Below are 19,867 nucleotides of genomic sequence, written 5' to 3' on the forward strand. Positions count from 1 at the left end.
CTCTGCTTGAGGGTAGGAAGGTTCCACAGAGGGATCCGGACAGGCTGGATCGATGGGCCGAGGCCAACTGCATGAGGTTCAACAAGGCTAAGTGCCAGGTCCTGCACTTGGGTCACAACAACCCCATGCAACGCTACAGGCTTAGGGAAGAGTGGCTGGAGGGCTGCCTGGTGGAAAAGGACCTGGGGGTGTTGGTTGACAGCCGGCTGAATATGAGCGGGCAGTGTGCCCAGGTGGCCAAGAAGGCCAATAGCATCCTGGCTTGTATCAGAAATAGTGTGGCCAGCAGGACTAGGGAAGCGATCGTCCCCCTGTCCTCGGCACTGGTGAGGCCTCACCTCGAATACTGTGTTCAGTTTCGGGCCCCTCACTACAAGAAAGACCTTGAGGCGCTGGAGCGTGTCCAGAGAGGAGCAATGAAGCTGGGGAAGGGTCTAGAGCACAAGTCCTGTGAGGAGCGGCTGAGGGAACTGGGGTTGTTTAGCCTGGAGAAAAGGAGGCTCAGGGGAGACCTTATCGCTCTCTACAACTACCTGAAAGGAGGTTGTAGCGAGGTGGGTGTCGGTCTCTTTTCCCAAGTAACAAGTGATAGGACAGGAGGAAACGGCCTCAAGTTGTGCCAGGGGAGGTTTAGATTGGATATTAGGAAAAATTTCTTCACCGAAAGGGTTATCAAGCATTGGAACAGGCTGCCCAGGGAAGTGGTTGAGTCACCGTCCCTGGAAGTATTTAAAAGACGAGTAGATGTGGCACTTAGGGACATGGTTTAGTAGTGGACTTGGTAGCGTTAGGTTTACAGTTGGACTTGATGATCTTAAGGGTCTTTTCCAACCTAAATGATTCTATGAATATGTGCAATTGAAGCAGTAACTTCCATGGGAGACAATCCATGGCCAGCTAGAATGTTTTCTTTACCCATCTTGCATGATGTATGTACATGTCTGCATGCATGTATGTATTTGGGAAGGAAGGAGGAAGAAGATGGGGAAGGAGTTAAATGAACACAGATCCCTCTGGTTTTTATCCCTGTCAGGGGAAATGAAGTTTCCAATGTTTATTCTTCCTTTAGAGTTCCTTTCCCACCTACTTTACAGCCAACAAATATTATGAAACACGACACCCATAAGTTTTAGACTTATTCCCTGTAGTCTTGGAGTATCATTCTCTGTCATCATTTTATGATAGTACTTTCTCATGGTCTGTCCTGAAAGGACTAAATGCATATCATTTGCTATCACCTTAGCGTACAATACTGTAGTGAAGCAAATGCCATTTTCTGATTCAAGTTGAGTTCTGAAATGATTTCCTTATAATTCTGGACTGGAAAGCTGCTTTCTGCATCACTAGAGTCAAAGGGATGATGTCTATAAAATTAAATAAAAGGAAAGAAAGCCTATGTGAACTACTGTCATCGATGGAGTTCTTAACATTTCTAAATTGTACATTAATAAAGAAATTGTGTATAGAAAAGCTGTCTTGTTTGTATCCACCTCCTTTTCAATAGATTAAAAACCGAGAAGTTACATTTTAACCATCTTGTATGGTAAAGTACTAGAAATACTTGATGTTAGCAAAACAAACGTTTTTAAAAATGAATAGCCTTGTGTTCTTTTGATTGTTTCCAGAACTTGGAAGATGCTGCTTACTGGCAAGAGCTAGTGTGATTTCCTTGAAGTTTGCAATTTGCAAACACTAATACATTAATGATTATTCAAAGATTATTCAAAAGCCTTTGACATCTAATTTATTCATTTTTTCTAATATCAACGTGTTTTTGGACTGTCTCAATTTGGCCCAAGATTTTGTCCAAAACAATATGCGATTTTCCTTTTAGCTCTGTGTATGTAAGAACGTGTTGTGTGAGCATAGCTCATGCCTGTCTGTGAAGACTATGCAGCTGCATGCAAAATTAAGATTTTATCTCATGTCATTTTTAAGAAAATTAGGCACTTGAGGGGGGCTTTACTTTTTTCACAAAATGTTTAATGAGAAATGTATTTTCTTGGATTCTCATTTAAGAGACATTGTCATGTCTTACAATGTAGTTATTTCATATTTTTAAACCTATATCTTCTGTATGCCTATTACAATCCAACGCTAACTGAAGACAACTGGCATATTGGAAAAGATGTTTTGAGAACAATTTTCATTGTTACATTTACATGGAAGTTATGCAGAGCTGAGATGAAAGATAATAATATCAAGCAAATAATAAGAGCATTTAAGTAAAAAATGGCCTTCTAGAAAGTCTTCATACAGAGATCTCTACATTATGTTCGAACCTTTCACCTCCACAGGAAACAGGTTTCTATCTTTAACAAAATTATGAGATACATCCTGAATGTTGTATTTGCAGCAGGCCAGTCAGTTTGACTGAGTGATGAAAAGTTTAAATGCATTAAAATAATTAGGAATTTCCCTTTTTTATGTCATAGGTAGGCTACATTTTACTGTTCTGTCCCATGGGACAGACCATGAGACTTGGTTTTAGAAACCTGGTCTACTGGGGGCTGATGGGGTCCATCTGTCAGAGAAGGGGAAGAGCATCTTCAGCCATAGGCTTGCCAAGCTGCGAAGAGGGCTTTAAACTAAAGTTGCCGGGGGAGGGGAACCTCAATCCATCCCACTCCTACCATTTTGATGCCAGTGCCAGCAATAGATGCCCAGAGCCTGGAGAGGGATCACAGGTCAACAGGAGAGCAGCTGAAGAGCAACACAAAGGAATTCCAGCCACTCTAGCCAGAAAGTCAGCTTCATCGGGGGCCCAACTTAAATGCCTCTATGCAAACGCATGTAGCATAGGGAATAAACAAGAGGAAGTAGAGACATGTGCATGCCTGCAGGGCTGTGATCTTATTGACATCGCTGAGACGTGGTGGGATGGCTCCTCTGACTAGAGTGCTGGAATGGAAGGATACAGGCTCTTTAGGAAGGACAGGCAGGGGAGATGAGGAGGGGGGTGTCGCCCTCTATGTCAATGACCAGCTGGAGTGCATGGAGCTCCTCCTGGGGGTGGAGGAGGAGCCGTCTGAGAGCTTATGGGTCAGGACTAAAGGGAGGGCAGGGACAGGTGACATTATAGTGGGGGTCTGCTACAGGCCACCCGACCAGGAAGACCGAACGGATGAGGCCCTCTATAGACAGATAGGAACAGCCTCACGTTCACAAGCCCTGGTCCTCACGGGGGACTTCAGCCACCCCAATATCCATTAGAGGGACAACACAGCAGGGCACAAGCAGTCCAGGAGGTTCCTGGAATGCGTTGATGACAACTTCCTTCTCCAAGTGACAGAGGAGCCAACGAGGAGAGGTGCTATGCTGGACCTTGTTCTCACCAGCGAGGAGGGGCTGGCAGGGAATGTGAAGCTCAAGGGCAGCCTTGGCTGCAGTGACCATGAAATGGTGGAGTTCAAGATCCTGAGGGCAGCGAGGAGGGCGCACAGCAAGCTCGCTACCCTGGACTTCAGGAGAGCAGACTTTGGCCTCTTCAGGGATCTGCTTGCTAGAGTACCATGGGATACAGCCCTGGAGGGAAGAGGGGCCCAAGAAAGCTGGTTAATATTCAAGGATCACCTCCTCCAAGCTCAGGAGCGATGCATGCCGACAGAGAGGAAGTCAGGCAAAAACACCAGGAGGCCTGCGTGGATGAACAAGGAGCTCCTGGACAGACCCAAACACAGAAAGGAAGCCTACAGAGAGTGGAAGCAAGGACAGGTAGCGTGGGAGGAATACAGAGAAATTGTCTGAGCAGCCAGGGATCACGTTAGGAAAGCCAAAGCCCTGACAGAATTAATCTGGCCAGAGACATCAAGGGCAACAAGAAAATCTTCTATAGGTACATTGGTGATAAAAGGAAGACGGGAAAATGTGGGCCCTCTCCGGAAGGAAACGGGAGAGCTGGTTACCCGGGACATGGAGAAGGCTGAGGCACTCAACGACTTTTTTGCCTCAGTCTTCACCGGCAAGTGCTCCAGCCACACCGCCCAAGACACAGAAGGCAAAGGCAGGGCCTGGGAGAACCAAGAACTGCCCACCGTAGGAGAAGATCAGGTTCGAGACCATCTAAGGAACCTGAAGGTGCGCAAGTCCATGAGACCTGATGTGAGGCATCCGCGGGTCCTGAGGGAACTGGCGGATGAAGTGGCTAAGGCACAATCCATCATATTTGAGAAGTCGTGGCAGTTCGGGCAAGTTCCCACTGACTGGAAAAAGGGAAACATAACCCCTGTTTTGAAAAAGGGAAAAAAGGAAGACCCGGGGGAACTACAGGCTGGTCAGTCTCACCTCTGTGGCCAGCAAGATCATGGAGTGGTTCCTCCTGGAAACTATGCTGGGACACTATGGAAAATAAGGAGGTGATTGGTGACAGCCAGCATGGCTTCACTAAGGGCAAATCATGCCTGACAAATTTGGTGGCCTATTATGACAGGGTTACAGCGTTGGTGGATAAGGGAAGAGCAGCTGACGTCATCTATCTGGACTTGTGCAAAGTATTTGACACTGTCCCGCACGACATCCTTGTCTCTAAATTGGAGAGACATGGATTTGACAGCTGGACCACTTGGTGGATAAGGAATTGGCTGGATGGTTGCAAAGAGTTGCGGTCCACGGCTCGATGTCCAAGTGGAGACCAGTGATGAGTGGTGTCCCTCAGGGGTCTGTATTGGGACTGGCGCTGTTTAACATCTTTGTCGGCAACATGGACAGCGGGATGGAGTGCACCCTCAGCAAGTTTGCAGATGACACCAAGCTGTGTGGCGCAGTCGACACGCTGGAGGGAAGGGATGCCATCCAGAGGGACCTTGACAGGCTTGAGAGGTGGGCCCATGCGAACCTCATGAAGTTCAACAAGGCCAAGTGTAAGGTCTGGACATGGGTCGGGGCAATCCCAAACATGGATAGAGGCTGGGCGATGAGTGGATTGAGAGCAGCCCTGCAGAGAAGGACTTGGGGGTGTTGGTTGACGAGAAGCTCGGCATGACCCGGCAATGTGCGCTTGCAGCCCAGAAAGCCAGTTGCATCCTGGGCTGCATCAAAAGAAGCGTGGCCAGCAGTTCGTGGGAGGTGATTCTGCCCCTCTACTCTGCTCTTGTGAGACCCTACCTGGAGTGCTGTGTCCAGCTCTGAGGCCCCTAACACAAGAAGGACATGGACCTGCTCGAGTGGGTCCAGAGGAGGGCCACGAAGATGATCAGAGGGCTGGAGCACCTCTCCTATGAGGAGAGGCTGAGATCAGCCTGGAGAAGAGAAGGCTCCGCGGAGACCTTATAGCAGCCTTCCAGCACCTAAAGGGGGCCTAACAAGAAAGCCGGAGAGGGACTTTTTACAAAGGCATGTAGTCATAGGACAAGGAGTAATGGCTTTAAACTGAAAGAAGGTAGATTTAGATTAGATGTAAGGAAGAAATTCTTTACTGTGAGGGTGGTGAGGCACTGGAACAGACTGCCCAGAGAAGTTGTGGATGCCCCCTCCCTGGAAGTGTTTAAGGCCAGGTTGGATGGTCTAGTGGCAGGTGTCCCTGCGCATGGCAGGGGGGTTGGAACTAGATGATCTTTAAGGTCCCTTCCAGCCCAAACTATTCTATGATTCTATTCTATGATCGTTTAGCAGATTTCTTAACTAAATTCTTCAATCTTTCTGCTTCCCTTTCCAGTGTTTCAGATGGGGTTGATATACTGCTTTTTGGGCTGAATATTAAATATTTTTAAAGTTGAAAAGATCTACTTGTGTTAAGGTATTATTATTTTCATTGTGATCTGTTTGAGGTTGAGCAATATGTAATTAAGAAGGTCTTACTATGTGATTTAATTATTAAACTATATATTTACAGATGTTGTTTATTCTGCTGTGGATGAGTATTCTGAGAAAAGTAATTGGCTAAGTTCTAACTTCATTTGAAATATTAATCCATTTTTTTATTTCAACTTTGAATTTTTCTTGTGTACTTGTTCTGAAGCAGCTGATTCCTTCAAAGGTGAATGGAATTCTAGGTGTGATGGGGAGGCTGCCACTTACTTAAGTGCAAAAAACACTTGGCCCTTTTAAAGACAACATAGAACTTGTTTGTGTTCAACAGTAGATTCACTCTCGGAGTAGCCTTATGAACAAAAAAATTATTTTATCTACAAAAGATGTCTTCGTAAGTGAGATGTGGGGAACAAAAATGATTTCAGGGGAGTCACTAATTAGTTAAGGACTTGAGATAGATGGAATGACTTGAGGGAGAAATCTCTTGAAAATGTAGGTCTAGATGGACATGGAAATGACTTTGCTGTAGTATCTGACTGTCCATACCATTCAATCCATGGCAACCACAGGGTAAAAAACATTTATTTCTCAACAAGTGAAAGGGTTTTAAGCTTTGCCTTGTGTTTCTGATGGGCTGAGAACATAAATGTAGTCGGCTGTTGTGGCTGATTAAATAATATTATGGTTTTTTGACCATAAGCTCTCTGGATTCCTGTTGATACTTCTACAAGTGATGAAAACCTAACAGTTAAATGCAGTGATTTATAGAAATACAAAGGCTTTGGGAAGCCACTTTTAAGACCTTGAAACTGGCAGGCCAAAGTGAATGGTGTTGTATCTTGATGCATAGGGAGTAGGGGGCAGAAAGGAAAAAGAAGGGTTTATTCCTATTGCAGCTGAAAAAATTGTGAATTTTTAGAACCATTGAGCTGATTATAGGAAATGATTTCTCCTTGCTTCTCATGTGAAGAGAATGAATGTATTTATTGATGCTTGGTGTCCTAAGATTATTGTTAATCCTAGTTGGAGGCATCACATATTACAGGGAGGACTAACATGAGCTATCTTTGGAAGCAACTCTTGTTGGCTGGTATCACTTCAACAGAGAAAGCTAAAACATATGTGTGGTCACAACCAATCTTTGTCAAAATTTGGTGAAATCCCTGGATTGATGATCAAAGCAGGAAACTAATGCTGCACTGCAGTATAACCTTTGGTTGAACTTTTCAAATTTTGATTTCAAGAGGTGATATGTTGCATAAAATTTAATTTCCTAGTTCTCCCCTATCCATTTATTTAAGCAATGCAAATTAAAAATCCTTTGGAAGTTTGTTAGTGTCTCACTACCACTTTGGTATTGTTACTTACTAATTAGCTCAGTACTGTTGCTTTTAAATGATTAACCATGTGTTTTTAAGTTAAGTCTTCTGCACTGAAGAATATTAAATGTATTTCAATTCTGTGAGAGTACCACTTAGTACCTTTAAAGTACTAGACAGGCATGACCATTAACTCATTTAGTTACTTCTTAATTTACATTATTAGTGCAAACAATCCTGCTTAGTTTTGTTAGTACTGTATAAAAAGCAAACATGGATAGCCTAGCAGTGTTTAACAGAAAAATAGTTTAGTTTGGGGCTTGGACTAAGTTCTGGAATACAGAAGTTAAGTCTGTCTATACTTTTGTGTTGCTGTTTTTCTTTGATGAATGAGATTTGCACATGCTTGTTCAGAAGCAGTTGTTATTTCTGGTTTGGTAGCTAACATGTTGCAATAAATTTATTTATCATTATACTTACAACAGCATAATTGTTACCCATGTTGCTCTTTGCATGTATTTTCTCTTTTCCAAGTGTAGTACTTTGCTGATTGTTTTTTTTTTTAATACCATATATACAGTTTTTCAGAGTTGTTTGAAATTCTCATGCTGTCCTCCAAACAGCTATGTTGCCTTCTTAGTGTCATCTGGAATTTTATTACTGCACCTTCTATGCCAGGTCATTAATGAGATTATTGACTGGTATTAGGAGCAGGGCGGACCCCATTACCATGTCCCCCCAGTTTGACAGTGAGCTATTGATAACTGCTCTTGGAATATGGATTTCCAGCTTGGGTACTCCCACATTATTGTAACCTAATCTCATCTCCATTTCTCTACTTTGCCTATAAGAATGTCATGGGAGACTGAGACAGTCTCAGAGGTCTTTCTCAAAAGTGAAGCAACATCTTACCTCTTTTTCTTTCACCATCCACTATTGCAGTCACCTTTTGAAAAGAAAATTAGATTGGCTTAATGTGATTGATTTTTTACCATTTTTAACCAAGTTATGGTCACTAGTAGAGAGTTATGTACTGTTCTTCATGCCTTTCCCTCTACTGCTTTGTGTGTGTTTCTTTTTCATGTGCTTATGGGTTGGGGGTTTTTTTTGGTGCATTTGATTAGTTTTGTTCAAAAGGAGATGCTAGAAGACCATAAGCTTCCAGAAAACATTAGTAAGCTCCAATTACGCTGTTCCAGATTGTTCCATCATAAAATGGGTACTAATTTATGAAAGTCAATCTTGTGATATGACACACATCAGCGACAGCTATTGTAAGGCTGGTGTGATGGTATTGAATATCTGAATTCATATCTCATACAGGTGTGTTTGGCAATTTATGATCCTTTATCTTGTCCTAAGGTTCTCATAATATAGAACAGCTTAATTTTTAGGTACAGAAATGCTGTTTTGGCAAGCTAACTATATTATAAAACTCAGTAGCATCACATCATTTTGGACAATTTTTCTTTAAATCAAGCGCTTCATGTTTAAAGTCTCTTTGAATTGTAACAGTATTAATGTGTCTGCTATAATATGTAGATTGTCTTGGGCTTCTAGGAGTGTGCTAGTGTTATAAAGTGGGTATCTGGTGTATATAAACACTAGTAAGATTGGAGGAGAAGGGGTTTGGCCAGGATTCTTCAGGAATGTCCTTGGAGGGGACAGCTTGTGAAGCAGGAGAATGCTAAAAAGACATCATGATTTCATTATGAATAGGATACCAAGATTAAGAACTAAATTATAACTTAAGTGATAATCACGGGTCTAAAATGTTGTCTCAAACCATAGACTATAATAAACAAAGAGCTCTGAAAGTAGCCTTCTGTCTTCTCAATTTTCATCCATTTTACAATTCTTTACCTTTAAGTCATCTGTATGCTAATGACTAAAGTTGATCCTGGACAAAAATGTTTTGGATACAGTCAACCTATGGAAATTGACAGTGCCAACTTTGAACTAGAGTTAGCCTGTGCCAAACCAAGGATTCTGCTGGCCATAGGACATTCTCAAAATCTATTAGAGGCTATCATAGTGCTGTTATGTATTGTTCTTCAGGTTTTGTAAATTGTTCTTAAAAGGAATAAAGAGAACATTGGCTTCAAGTGTGCAATATTTAACAAGATTTCTTGAGGTTTGGTGCCATGACTTCTTAATTAGACAGTGGCGTTAAAATATAGCTAATGCATCTGATTAACATTATTGAAATATTTAAAATTAAAGGAATAGTTGCAGTAAAGTAAAAGCAAAATTAAATCATTTAATACATTGATCTCATCGGACAGATGCTCAGATAATTATATAATGTGCCCATGTACCTCAGTCCTTTATTATTTCTTAACTTTTCTTCCTTTCCAGTACATATTTTGAGTGAAATAACAACTTTCAAAGCTTGCACAAGTAAAAGCCATCCAGGCTAAAGTTTTCAGCTGTGAGTTCTTAAAGGCCTACACAAAACATTTATTAAAAATAAAATATCCATTGACTTCTGATAAAGAAATGATACAGAAATCCAGTCATAATATGTCCTGTAATCGCATGTCTTTTTCACATACTTTTACTGAAAGAAGCACATCCAGGGAAACTTTTGAGTATCCACAGGAATTACTGGGTCCTCTTTTTATTAGAGTTTTAAGCCTGCTCCTGTCTGTGGGTCCTGAAGTATTTTATCCAAACAAGCACAAACTCTGTGCAGAAAGTCTTTGTTATGGTAGGCAAGTTAGATCTGTAACCAAATAGAAATAGAATATATCACAAAATACTGGTAGTGTTACCTGCAGTCATAGATATTGCTTCATTTCTGTGACTGTTGTGTGGATTACTAAGTCATTATTGAGTCACATGGATTCAATGTGGACTTTTTCTTTCAAGCATGAGATTCTTCAGGTCTTCAAGAAGACTTGAGAATCTGGACTCCATCACTGAACTTTATGGGCAATAAACATTAAGGTGGGCATTGGGAAAATTTTGTTTACCTAGTAATACATCAGGTTTTGTATGTTTGGTAACGATCTATAAAGGAAAAAAAAATCGTTCCCTGCAAGTATTAGAACAGATGATGCTTTGTCTCCTATGGATTTGCTTCTTGCAATTGATTGACTCATTTGTCAAAAAAGCTGTAAGCCTCAAATTAAGAATTTCGCAGTGATGGGACATTTGTTATGGTCCCCTCTCTGCCTAGCTTCTGTGGAGACTACTAAAATGTGAACTTATGCTGTGCTTACTGGGCCCCTCAAGACAGGCACATAAAATGGCTCTACTCACCTGCTTATTGGTTTTTAAACTTGTAGGAACTTAGTTATCTTTATAACCTGCTGTAAAATTTGGCTAAAATTGACCAAGAAACTTAAAATGTTTTCGGAGGAAATGAAGGTTGCTGTAGATAGGCCAGTGAGCACACGTGAGCTGCAGGATTGAATACGACTGATTGAAAGGCATGTTAAGCAATATGTTTAAACCTTGGTACTAGAGGCAAGAAACTCTAGAGTTCCAAGCTGCTGGAACATTCAGAAACTGGAGGATGACAAATTTCATTACTTTCTTTAAAATATATATTAAAAAAAATTGAACCCCTGCAAAATGGCAACTCATGCTTATTGAAACAGGCTGCCTAACATAAGCATGCCTAAGACACCCTGTAACCTGATAAGCTTTTCTACATATGCTTTGCATTGTTTTATACTTCTCCATCTAATAGACGGGAGTTTCAAAAGTTACAAGGAATAAAGTTGCTGCCAAACTGGCAACATTACCTTTGTATAGGAGAAATTTCATGTCATATTAGTAGCAAGGTCAAAGATGTCCAAGAGGAATGAGTAGCAAAATTCAGAAGCAGGTACATAGTAATTCAGATTTTTAACCATAACCTGTATGTGTGGTGTAGCAAAACTTTTAACATATTTAGGATGCAGATCTTTGGTTTTCATGAAAGATTTGTTTTTCTGTAAAATTGTGCCAAGATCCATAACAGGAAAATATTTCTCTGAGTAAAAAAAAAGTAAATTCTAAATTCAGTCAGATCCGTGTATGGTAATCTGTGGGAATTGCAGTAGTTAAAAATACAGACATCTGGGTGTATGGATCAGAAAGTTCCATCTAATATCTGTGGTCTACTTCTTTCATACCCAGCCATAATAGTATGGAAAATGAAACAAATACTTTTAACATCTGCTCCAAACTTTTTGCGTAGCTGTTAAAATAATAAACTTCAAGTAAATTATGGACAAATTTGCTAAAGTCCAAAGGAGAATGACCAGAGGTCTAGAAAATGAGAACAGTGATATGAAGTTGAAGGTTTTAGGTTGTTTACTTTGGAGAAAAGTGGAACAAGGACAGAAACATGAAGTGTTTTGGCAGTGGCAGTTGCAATGCTTTTACCCTGCTGGATATTTTGGCTGGCTGCCAGTGCCAGTGCACTTCATTTCATGGAATCACAGAACAGCCCAGAACTTGAAAGATCATCTGGTCCAACTTTTCATGGGAAAGGGAGCCTAGAAGAGATTATCTAGCACCTTGTCCAATCCCATCTTGAAAACCTCCAGTGATGGGGACTCTACCACATCCCTGGGGGGGTTGTTCCAGTGAACAATAATTCTCACTGTAAAGAATTTCTTTCTTATATCGAGGTGAATTCTGCTGTATACTTCCTGTTCTGGTGTGCCACCGTGCCAGCCTTGGTGCTGGTGTGTGTGCTGTCCGTCCTTAGTGCAGGAAGGGAATAGTAGTCAGAAAGTGCTGATGGGAAAGGATCTCGCTGTCCCCGAGGTAAAAGCTGCTCGTACACATTGATAGGTCTAAAAAGGGGCAACTGCTGCTTGTATTCAGTCTGAATAGGACAAGAAATGGGCTCCAGCTGCAGCAAAAGCAGACTGGGTGTTAGGAAGACCTAGTGGTGTGAACAGATGAACACTAGAAATTCATAGGATCCCCATCATTGAAAATTTTAAAAGAACAAGGCAGAGAAACATCTTTCAAGAATACCTGATTATAATTGTCTGTGAATGGACAGGTGGACAAGGTGACATTTCAAGGTTTCATCTAGGCCTTCTTATGATTCAATACAGTCCTTTTCACCCCCAGGTAATTTAAAAAAATGGAGGAAAGGAATGTTATATATACAACTTTTTTCCTCTCTCTCTGTCAGATTAACCAGAACTACATATTACATAGTGTATAAATATGGTTAATAAATACCATTGCATACTTTTACATATATCCTCAGTAAAAAGTAAAATAATTTTGTGTATATATAATCCATGTATTGACTAACAGGATTTAAAGTGCCTTAAAGAAGCATTTTTTATGCAATAAAGTATTGACTTAATAAAATCTACTTATTGATCAATAATGAATCAACTACTAATTGTGATTATCATATATTTCATTAATCTACTAAATAAATATCTGAATTTTTTATAATTTTCTTTGCTTAATTGTAAATTACTGAAGATTTTAATATTTTTATTAAACTAGGAAATATTTGAAATATAATCTCTTAGAACTTTAGCAGGATGATTAGACATTGAGAAAATTAATTTGTTCATTAATTCAATTTAGAAACCTGCTGAAGTATTTTTCTTACAAGTTGGGAGAATTTCAGGCAATGTCTTGAGGCAATTTCTTAGTTCTGTGAGAAATAACACACATATAGCATATGGAGAGAAACTCATGGGTACTTAGAAATTATACTTTCCCACAGTCATGAAAATGATTATGTTGAAGTGTGATGAAAAAATGAAATTTGTATTAATTTAATATATTAGTATATATTTTTTGAATGCCATTTAAGTCCCCTAACAGAGGAAATAAAGTGTGGCAATATGAATAAAAACCTAGACTTCTAATATGCATTTTTATTATTCTGTTTGACAGGTTATGTATAGGCTTAATATTGCTTAATGTGATTGTGAAATAATTCAGTTTGAAAATCTGGTATCTTATAAATGTTTTAATATGGTTAGGGAATCTGTGTCACTGTTTCTAGACACCTTTGCAGATCATATAACTCTGCTTCAAAATGCGTCTGTCTATTATTTTCTAAACAAAAGAAAAGAATAAAATAACTTTTCATTACATTAAAGAAACAAGGTATCTTGTATAGATTTTTTTTATGCGTGGTGGCAAACATGAAAATAAATTACCAGTGTTAAACTGACATTCTGTTGATACTGCTTGTTTGTAAAAAAATCTTTTTAGTGAAGTTTCCTTAGGAATCATTGTTTCCATGTGGTAGAGGGCAATTTTTGTTAGAGAAAAATTGTATTTTAATTATATGCAGAATTTTATAAGCATTTTAATAAGAATCCTGATATGACAAATTTTATCTTTAGATTTTTTTTTAAAATATATATGGCTATAAATACTGTGTGTTAGATTCATGTTGATATTCACCGTGAGCTCCTTCATCAGTTGTAATGAAATCAAAAACATGGCAGAAGGAGTGAAGTATTGCTTATCATAAGGATGTCTGTCTGTACCCTATAGAACTGGTGAATTTCAACAGAGGAATTTCTGAAACTAATTTTCAACACAGTTGTGCTAAAGCAAGAGCTTCAACAAATCATACAGATGTTTTCGTTTTTCCGTGAAATCATATAAACAAATGTGGGACAATTTTACCATTTCTGTACATGTGCAGAGTGCGTAAAATTTCAGAAGGGGTTCAGTAGAATTAGAAATAGTATAAAGGCAACCAAAATGGTTCGTCAGAAGGGAAGACCTCCAGAGGGAATGAATCTAAATTGACTAGAACCCTTTAGCTTGCAAAAAGAGACCACTGAGGAAGAATGTGATGATATAGGTCTATAGTATCCAGAAGGGCATATAGAAGAGTGAATAAGGAATTAACATTTACTGGTTTTCACAATATGGGTACTAGAACCATCCACTGGAACTGTTAGGAAGCAGTTTTAGAATAGCCAAAGGGAAAACCTTTGTAGACGAAACTACAGTGTGGAACCCATGATTAATTAGTTTAAAAATCAGAAGCACAGATTAGTTCAAAACCATATAACTGTAAGAAGCTGACAGAATATCCGTGGAAGGACTGTATTTGCCCTGTGTTAGTCTTCCAGTCCTTGTCACTGTTCCAGATGAGATACTAAATAGTCCTTCAGTCTGGCCCCTTGTGGTTGGTCCTGCATCTTCCTGTGGTATTTGTGTGAAACCACAAGTACCTCCTTCCTCCCCCCCTCAAAAAACAAGCAAAAAGTGCATTAATTAATCTTTTTAACGTTCTCAGGTGTCCAGAAAGTTCCATTATTGATGGAGTTACACATGTGAGTCAGCATCTGCTGTCTTAGTGTCAGTCTATGCATGTGATGTGAATATTTTAAGAAAAAAGGAGAAGACCCCACAAATAGAGTTGAGAAGGACTGTTAAGGACTGCAGTTGCCAAATACATGAAGAATATTCGTAAACTTGATAAAAATTAAATATTTTGTTATCAGATTTATTCGCTGGTTTGAGGAAGAACTATTGGCCTTTAACTGAAAGGCCATTGAAAATTGGCGCTAAATACTACTCAGTTAGAATGGCCCAGCGTATCTGTTTGCAATCCCTTTTCCCATGTGTAAATGCTAGCACATGGTCAACATAAGAAAGTCAGATAATAAAGAAGCTCTTTTTGTATAAATGTATCATTATGGTGACAGTGAAAAACTTTGTGAAAACTCATTTCTGGAGTAATGAAATAATGTTTTATGAAAAGTTTCTAATAGTCAAACTAACAGAAGTTACTGATAATTTCTGAGTTTCCAGGCAGCATATTGTTTCTGTGTAATCTAATGAAAACAATGTGTGTTCTAGAAAGCCAAATGTTTTCTGATCTTGAAAGAAACTAATGAATAGCTGTACAGATCTATATAAAAAAAAATAAAAACATCAGTAACATATGTAATGAGCTTATCTTTTAAGTATTCAGAATCATGGTATGGTTTCATATTTGTGGTGCATGCTGCTATCGAATTAGTAGTCCTGTGTCTCTGCTTTTTCTTGTTAGTTTCTGTCTGTGATGATAAAAACTACAGAAACTTCAATGTTAGAGTACTTTCTTTTTTACAAACATTTATCCTTGCTACGTTCTTGTTCTTTCACTTATCCAATTAAATAGTTTCAGATCTCTTTTCATCAAGTACTTGTCAAGCATTTGGTAGAGAAGCATGTTTTTACCCTGCCTAGTTAATTAAGGTGACTGTAAACAAAAAGATGTACAATTCAAAGCCAAGCAGTGTTTCACACAAGGATGGAGGTGATAATAGCTTAATTCCTGCTTGATCTTTCCTGTCTTTGCCCTGGCTACTTCGGATTGACCTTGTCCGCAATCTGATGACCTCCCTATTGCACTCAGCCGTTTGGAAAGCTGCTCATGCCATAGCTGGCCCTGAGGGGCTATCTGGGAGACCACTGATCCATTGACCCATGTCAAGACTGGGTTTCAGATCTGATCTACTGAGCTTCTGACATAGCTACATGCTACACCCACTGTAGACAAAGCCAGTGGGGCAGTCCGATTTTTTTTCTACTTCTTAAGTGGCATGCAGTTTGCACTTGCTGTATGGAAGACCAATTTTACACCAGTCATTTGCTATGAAATACACTTCCTGAAGCAATTACACATATTGATCCTTTCTTTACAAAGGAAGTAAATTCTCTAATTTAGTAGCTCAATTTTTCTAAATCCATCAAATTGCCAGGTTTATTTGGTGTATTTAAGTCTCAACATCAAGTTCCACAAAAAAAAGCACCTTTAAAATATATTAAGGGCAGAAACACATATGTTTTGTCTTAATAGGCTTTTTCTGTTAAGTGTTATGCCAGGACTTTGCAGACATTTATAAAAGTGTATAAATAAGGTTCTAATCACATTAACCTAGATATGTTTATGTATATCCTAGTGCATATTTTACAAAATAAATGACAACTTATGAAGTTGCATGTCTGTTTGCAAAACAGGGAAACACTCCACTTAACCAGGAGAAAATCTTTATGGTTTTGAGCTTAATTTTGCTTCCTAGCATGTTGTGTTCAATTCTGCACTAGAATGTACCATTTTCTGCTTAAAAAATGTCGTTGTTTAGCCGTTAGTATTACTTTGCTTTTCTCATAAGACTTGGAAATTACAATTCCTTTGCTGTACATGCTTGCATTTTTTCCTCAACCGTGTTTAGCCTAGCAGGCTCTGCCTGCAGAAGTGCCAGGGTGGGCCAGCCATGGAGGTATTAAATGCCACGTTCCAGTCCTGTTCAGCACAGGCCTATAGAGCACACTTGTTTAAAGCAGTGATGATCCTGAGAAGGAATTTAGCACATACACAGACCTTGTAACCATGTGAAATTCCTTCCTTTTTTTCTCGTGTTGAGTTAACGACCTTTCCATGAAAGAAAAATGTTGACTTGATTCAGCTTTGACTGTGTGGTTTTTTTCTGAACATGTGGTATTACTCCAGGTATTTTAGAATTTACAAAAAAATTATTTCTGGGCATTGAACGATCTTAGATAATAGCCTAAACATTAAGTTCTTAGACCCTTTATGTTAGAGAGAATAAGAATATAACTGGATTTTACACCTTTGTAATTAATATATATGGCACTACTTTCACCCAAACTATGGACTGCCATTTGTGCATTAGCACTTTAAAATGTGGATTGTATTAAAATGTGAAAGAAGCAGTTTTCCCCAACTTCTTAACATCCTTGGTTGTCTGTTGCTTTCCACTAAATATTATTTGTACCATGTGATGTTCATTGCTTTAGTTTTATAAGTTTCTCTGTGCATAATATGCAATCAAACCCGATGTTCTGACTTTTTTGTTTTATAGCCTGTTGTGTCTTAGTTCTTTGTCGTGTTAAAAGCATGATAAGGATGTATCCTATGTAAAGGTTTAAATTTTAGAAAGTATGAAAGAGGAGATTTCCCCCTTCTGGGGGGGAGGGGGATGTCTGTGGGAGGATTTTGTATATTCTCTTTGCCTAATGCCATTCTAATAATTATTTTTTTAACATGACAAAGTGCATCCTCTGACAGAATTTATAACATGGCATTGTTTTTCATTTGTCTACAGGAATTGATTCCTGAATTCTATTACCTCCCAGAGATATTTGTCAACAGCAACAATTACAATCTGGGAGTGATGGATGATGGAACAGTTGTGTCTGATGTTGAACTTCCACCATGGGCCAAAACCCCAGAAGAATTCGTTCGCATAAACAGGCTGGTAAGATGTCTATCTTCTATTGTCTGTCAAGTAACATTTGTCTTGCAAGATTCTTCTGAAATAGTTTGGATCTTTGCTTGCAGTATATAGCTGTTTATAATTTACATAGGACTATGGCTGAAATAATCTGAAGAAATGTTAGATTTACAAGTTCAGGAAGAAAAAAGGCATATAGAATTGCTTATTCTTTAGAATTGCTCAAAAAAAGTTCGAGTGTGGTCTAAATACACAGGAGATCTTATCCCATTTCTATGTCAGCTCTTGTGGTTCTAAAGAGCTAATAAAATCATCACTTTACAGAAGACTTGAAAAAGCTTGTTTAATCATAGAAATATTTGTCACTCTGATTACTTATATGTAATTTTAGTTTTTTTAAATTTTAGTATCCATTTAACCCCAAAGATCAGTGAATGCCTCAGGAAAGAAGGCTGCATTTTAAATCTTCTGTCACCTCTTCCATTTATTCCATTAAATTGATATTTTTCAGAGCATTTCTTACAAGAAAATAAAACTGACTTCTCCTTTGCCTGCTTCATTCCCCAAACCTGTATTACTATTCTCTTCCCTCTTTTGGAAAATCTTGTTGTTAGCACTGCCTGTCTTCACTGTGCCCTGCGGGCAGTGTAATGAATTACAGAATAGCTGTTACAGTATCATTGTTGGTGTTTCAGCACATTCTCAAAGCTATTACATTAGGCTTTTCTCAAAATGAAAGGATTCTGCATCAGTGGCACTCTAAAATAAATAAATTAGAGAAGCTTTTTTAATTAATTTTGAAAAATGAGGCTGCAGTTTTCACGTGGTAGTCAGCTACTTGGGAAATACTGCAATAAGGCATAGAAACTCTCAAAAACTTTTCAGATACCAGGCTTAGACTTGATAACGTCCTGATACTCCTGAGTTAGAAAATGGGAATTGAAAAAGTTCTGTTGTTGGCAGAACGTCAGACCTCATACTCATAAAATTGCAGAACAGTCACATCAGAAGAAATCTGTGATTTATAAGTTATCAGAATGCTTTACACTGTGCACTTTTACTGGTGACATGACACCATGGTCTTCAGAAATGTTATTTGGCCTAGATTTCTGCAGGCAGTTGTAGGGTGCACCATAATAATCACAAATTGTGTTAGGTGAATTTAGTGTTTTGCTTCATACAGAAGTATGTGCAGATTTTATTTAAACGAGGTATGAAATACACTAGCATTTAGCAGGACTTCTTGGCAAACCATATTCAAACGCAACTTTTGATCTTACAGTTGTGCTGATAGGTAATAGGTTAGGGAGGTAGCCTGACACCTTTTTGAGCTTGGTGTGTGTTGGTGATTCAGGATAACCTGAGAAATGAAAAGCTGTGTTCCTAAGCAGACTTGTCAAAGGCAGCCTGTGGCCTTGATCTCTCATGACTGTGGTATTTTAGCTTTTGCATAAAGTATAGTTCTCATTCTATTAATTATGGATCTGGCTTTCCCCACTGTGAAGTTATTCTCCATCTCCTGCTTCCTCCTCTTCTAAGATTTTAGCTTTTAATTTTCTTTTTCTCATTTCTAGCCTTGGTGCCAGGTTTCTCTCACCCTCACCTCTCTGTACACTATGACCTGCCCTTCCCTCATCCTTCCATCATTTCCCAAAGCCTTTGCTACTAGTGTCTGCCTTTCTTGCAGCAATCTTTGATATCTCTCACTTGTGCTATATTCTCAGGATGAAGTGCTTCATCAACAGGAAGCAGCTGCTTTTCGATTATTACTGTTAAACTCTTGGGCACAAAATGTAAAATCCCTTTAAAGTCTTGTCTTAGAGAGTAATGATCTCATTCCATATTCCAAATGTATTTTTTTCTTTTTATGTACAATCTACAATAAGCACATCTTTATTCTGTTACATCCTGAAAAAAAGCAGTTCAGAACACTGTAGAATGAAGGAATTGCTTGTTACATATCCAAAACTTTCATTTCAAGAAAAAGTAATCTGAAAACAGCAATATGTTAACTTTTGTATATTTGAATGATGAAGATTAAAATTACTTTGTCATTTTCTTAATTTCACTCAGCATTTCTTATGAAACCGAAATATCATATTTATTATCTAAATATAATTAATGTTTCCTTCTCATATACTTTTTTCCCCCAAGTAATTATTCATTAGTGATTGTGACTTTTGAAACTATTTTAATCAAAAAGACTTTGCTAGTAATCTGCTTGGCTTCATAACTTCTGCTGTGAAAGCAGACCTTGCAGTACCACTTGTCAAATGGCATATTGAATGAATGTGCAAAAGTTGCCATAAATTAGAGTTTTTCAAAGCAAAGAACTTTTACAGGAACATGCCATTTTCAAGTATCACATAATTGGACAGAACAGGAATTTTTTTAATGATTAAGTTAATTACAAAAGTAAGAAATAATTGACCAAGTGATGGTATATTAAAGTGTGTCAGACGTCATCCCTTTTGGTGATGCTGTAGGTCCCTGATACTGTTGCTATAATTCAGATATCAAGTTTTGGTCAGTCTGGTAGCATTAAATTTAAGCCTCTGTGCCAATGAATTGTGTTAACTGCTTGTGTGTGACGTAGTTAACCTTATCGTG

The 19,867-nt window shown here is 38.7% G+C and overlaps 1 protein-coding gene across 1 annotated transcript in view; it reads left to right on the forward strand.

The window, feature by feature from the left end:
- The window catches only part of LRBA (LPS responsive beige-like anchor protein), a 432,278-nt gene that overhangs the window by 315,534 nt on the left and 96,877 nt on the right, over positions 1 to 19,867 (forward strand). Inside the window, exon 47 of the mRNA XM_050895295.1 lies at positions 17,129 to 17,281. Within this exon, the coding sequence (XP_050751252.1) occupies positions 17,129 to 17,281 (153 nt within the window). The remainder of the gene's footprint in view (positions 1 to 17,128; positions 17,282 to 19,867) is intronic.

Source organism: Gymnogyps californianus, chromosome 4 (genome assembly GCF_018139145.2).
Source record: "Gymnogyps californianus isolate 813 chromosome 4, ASM1813914v2, whole genome shotgun sequence".
NCBI lineage: Eukaryota > Metazoa > Chordata > Aves > Accipitriformes > Cathartidae > Gymnogyps > Gymnogyps californianus.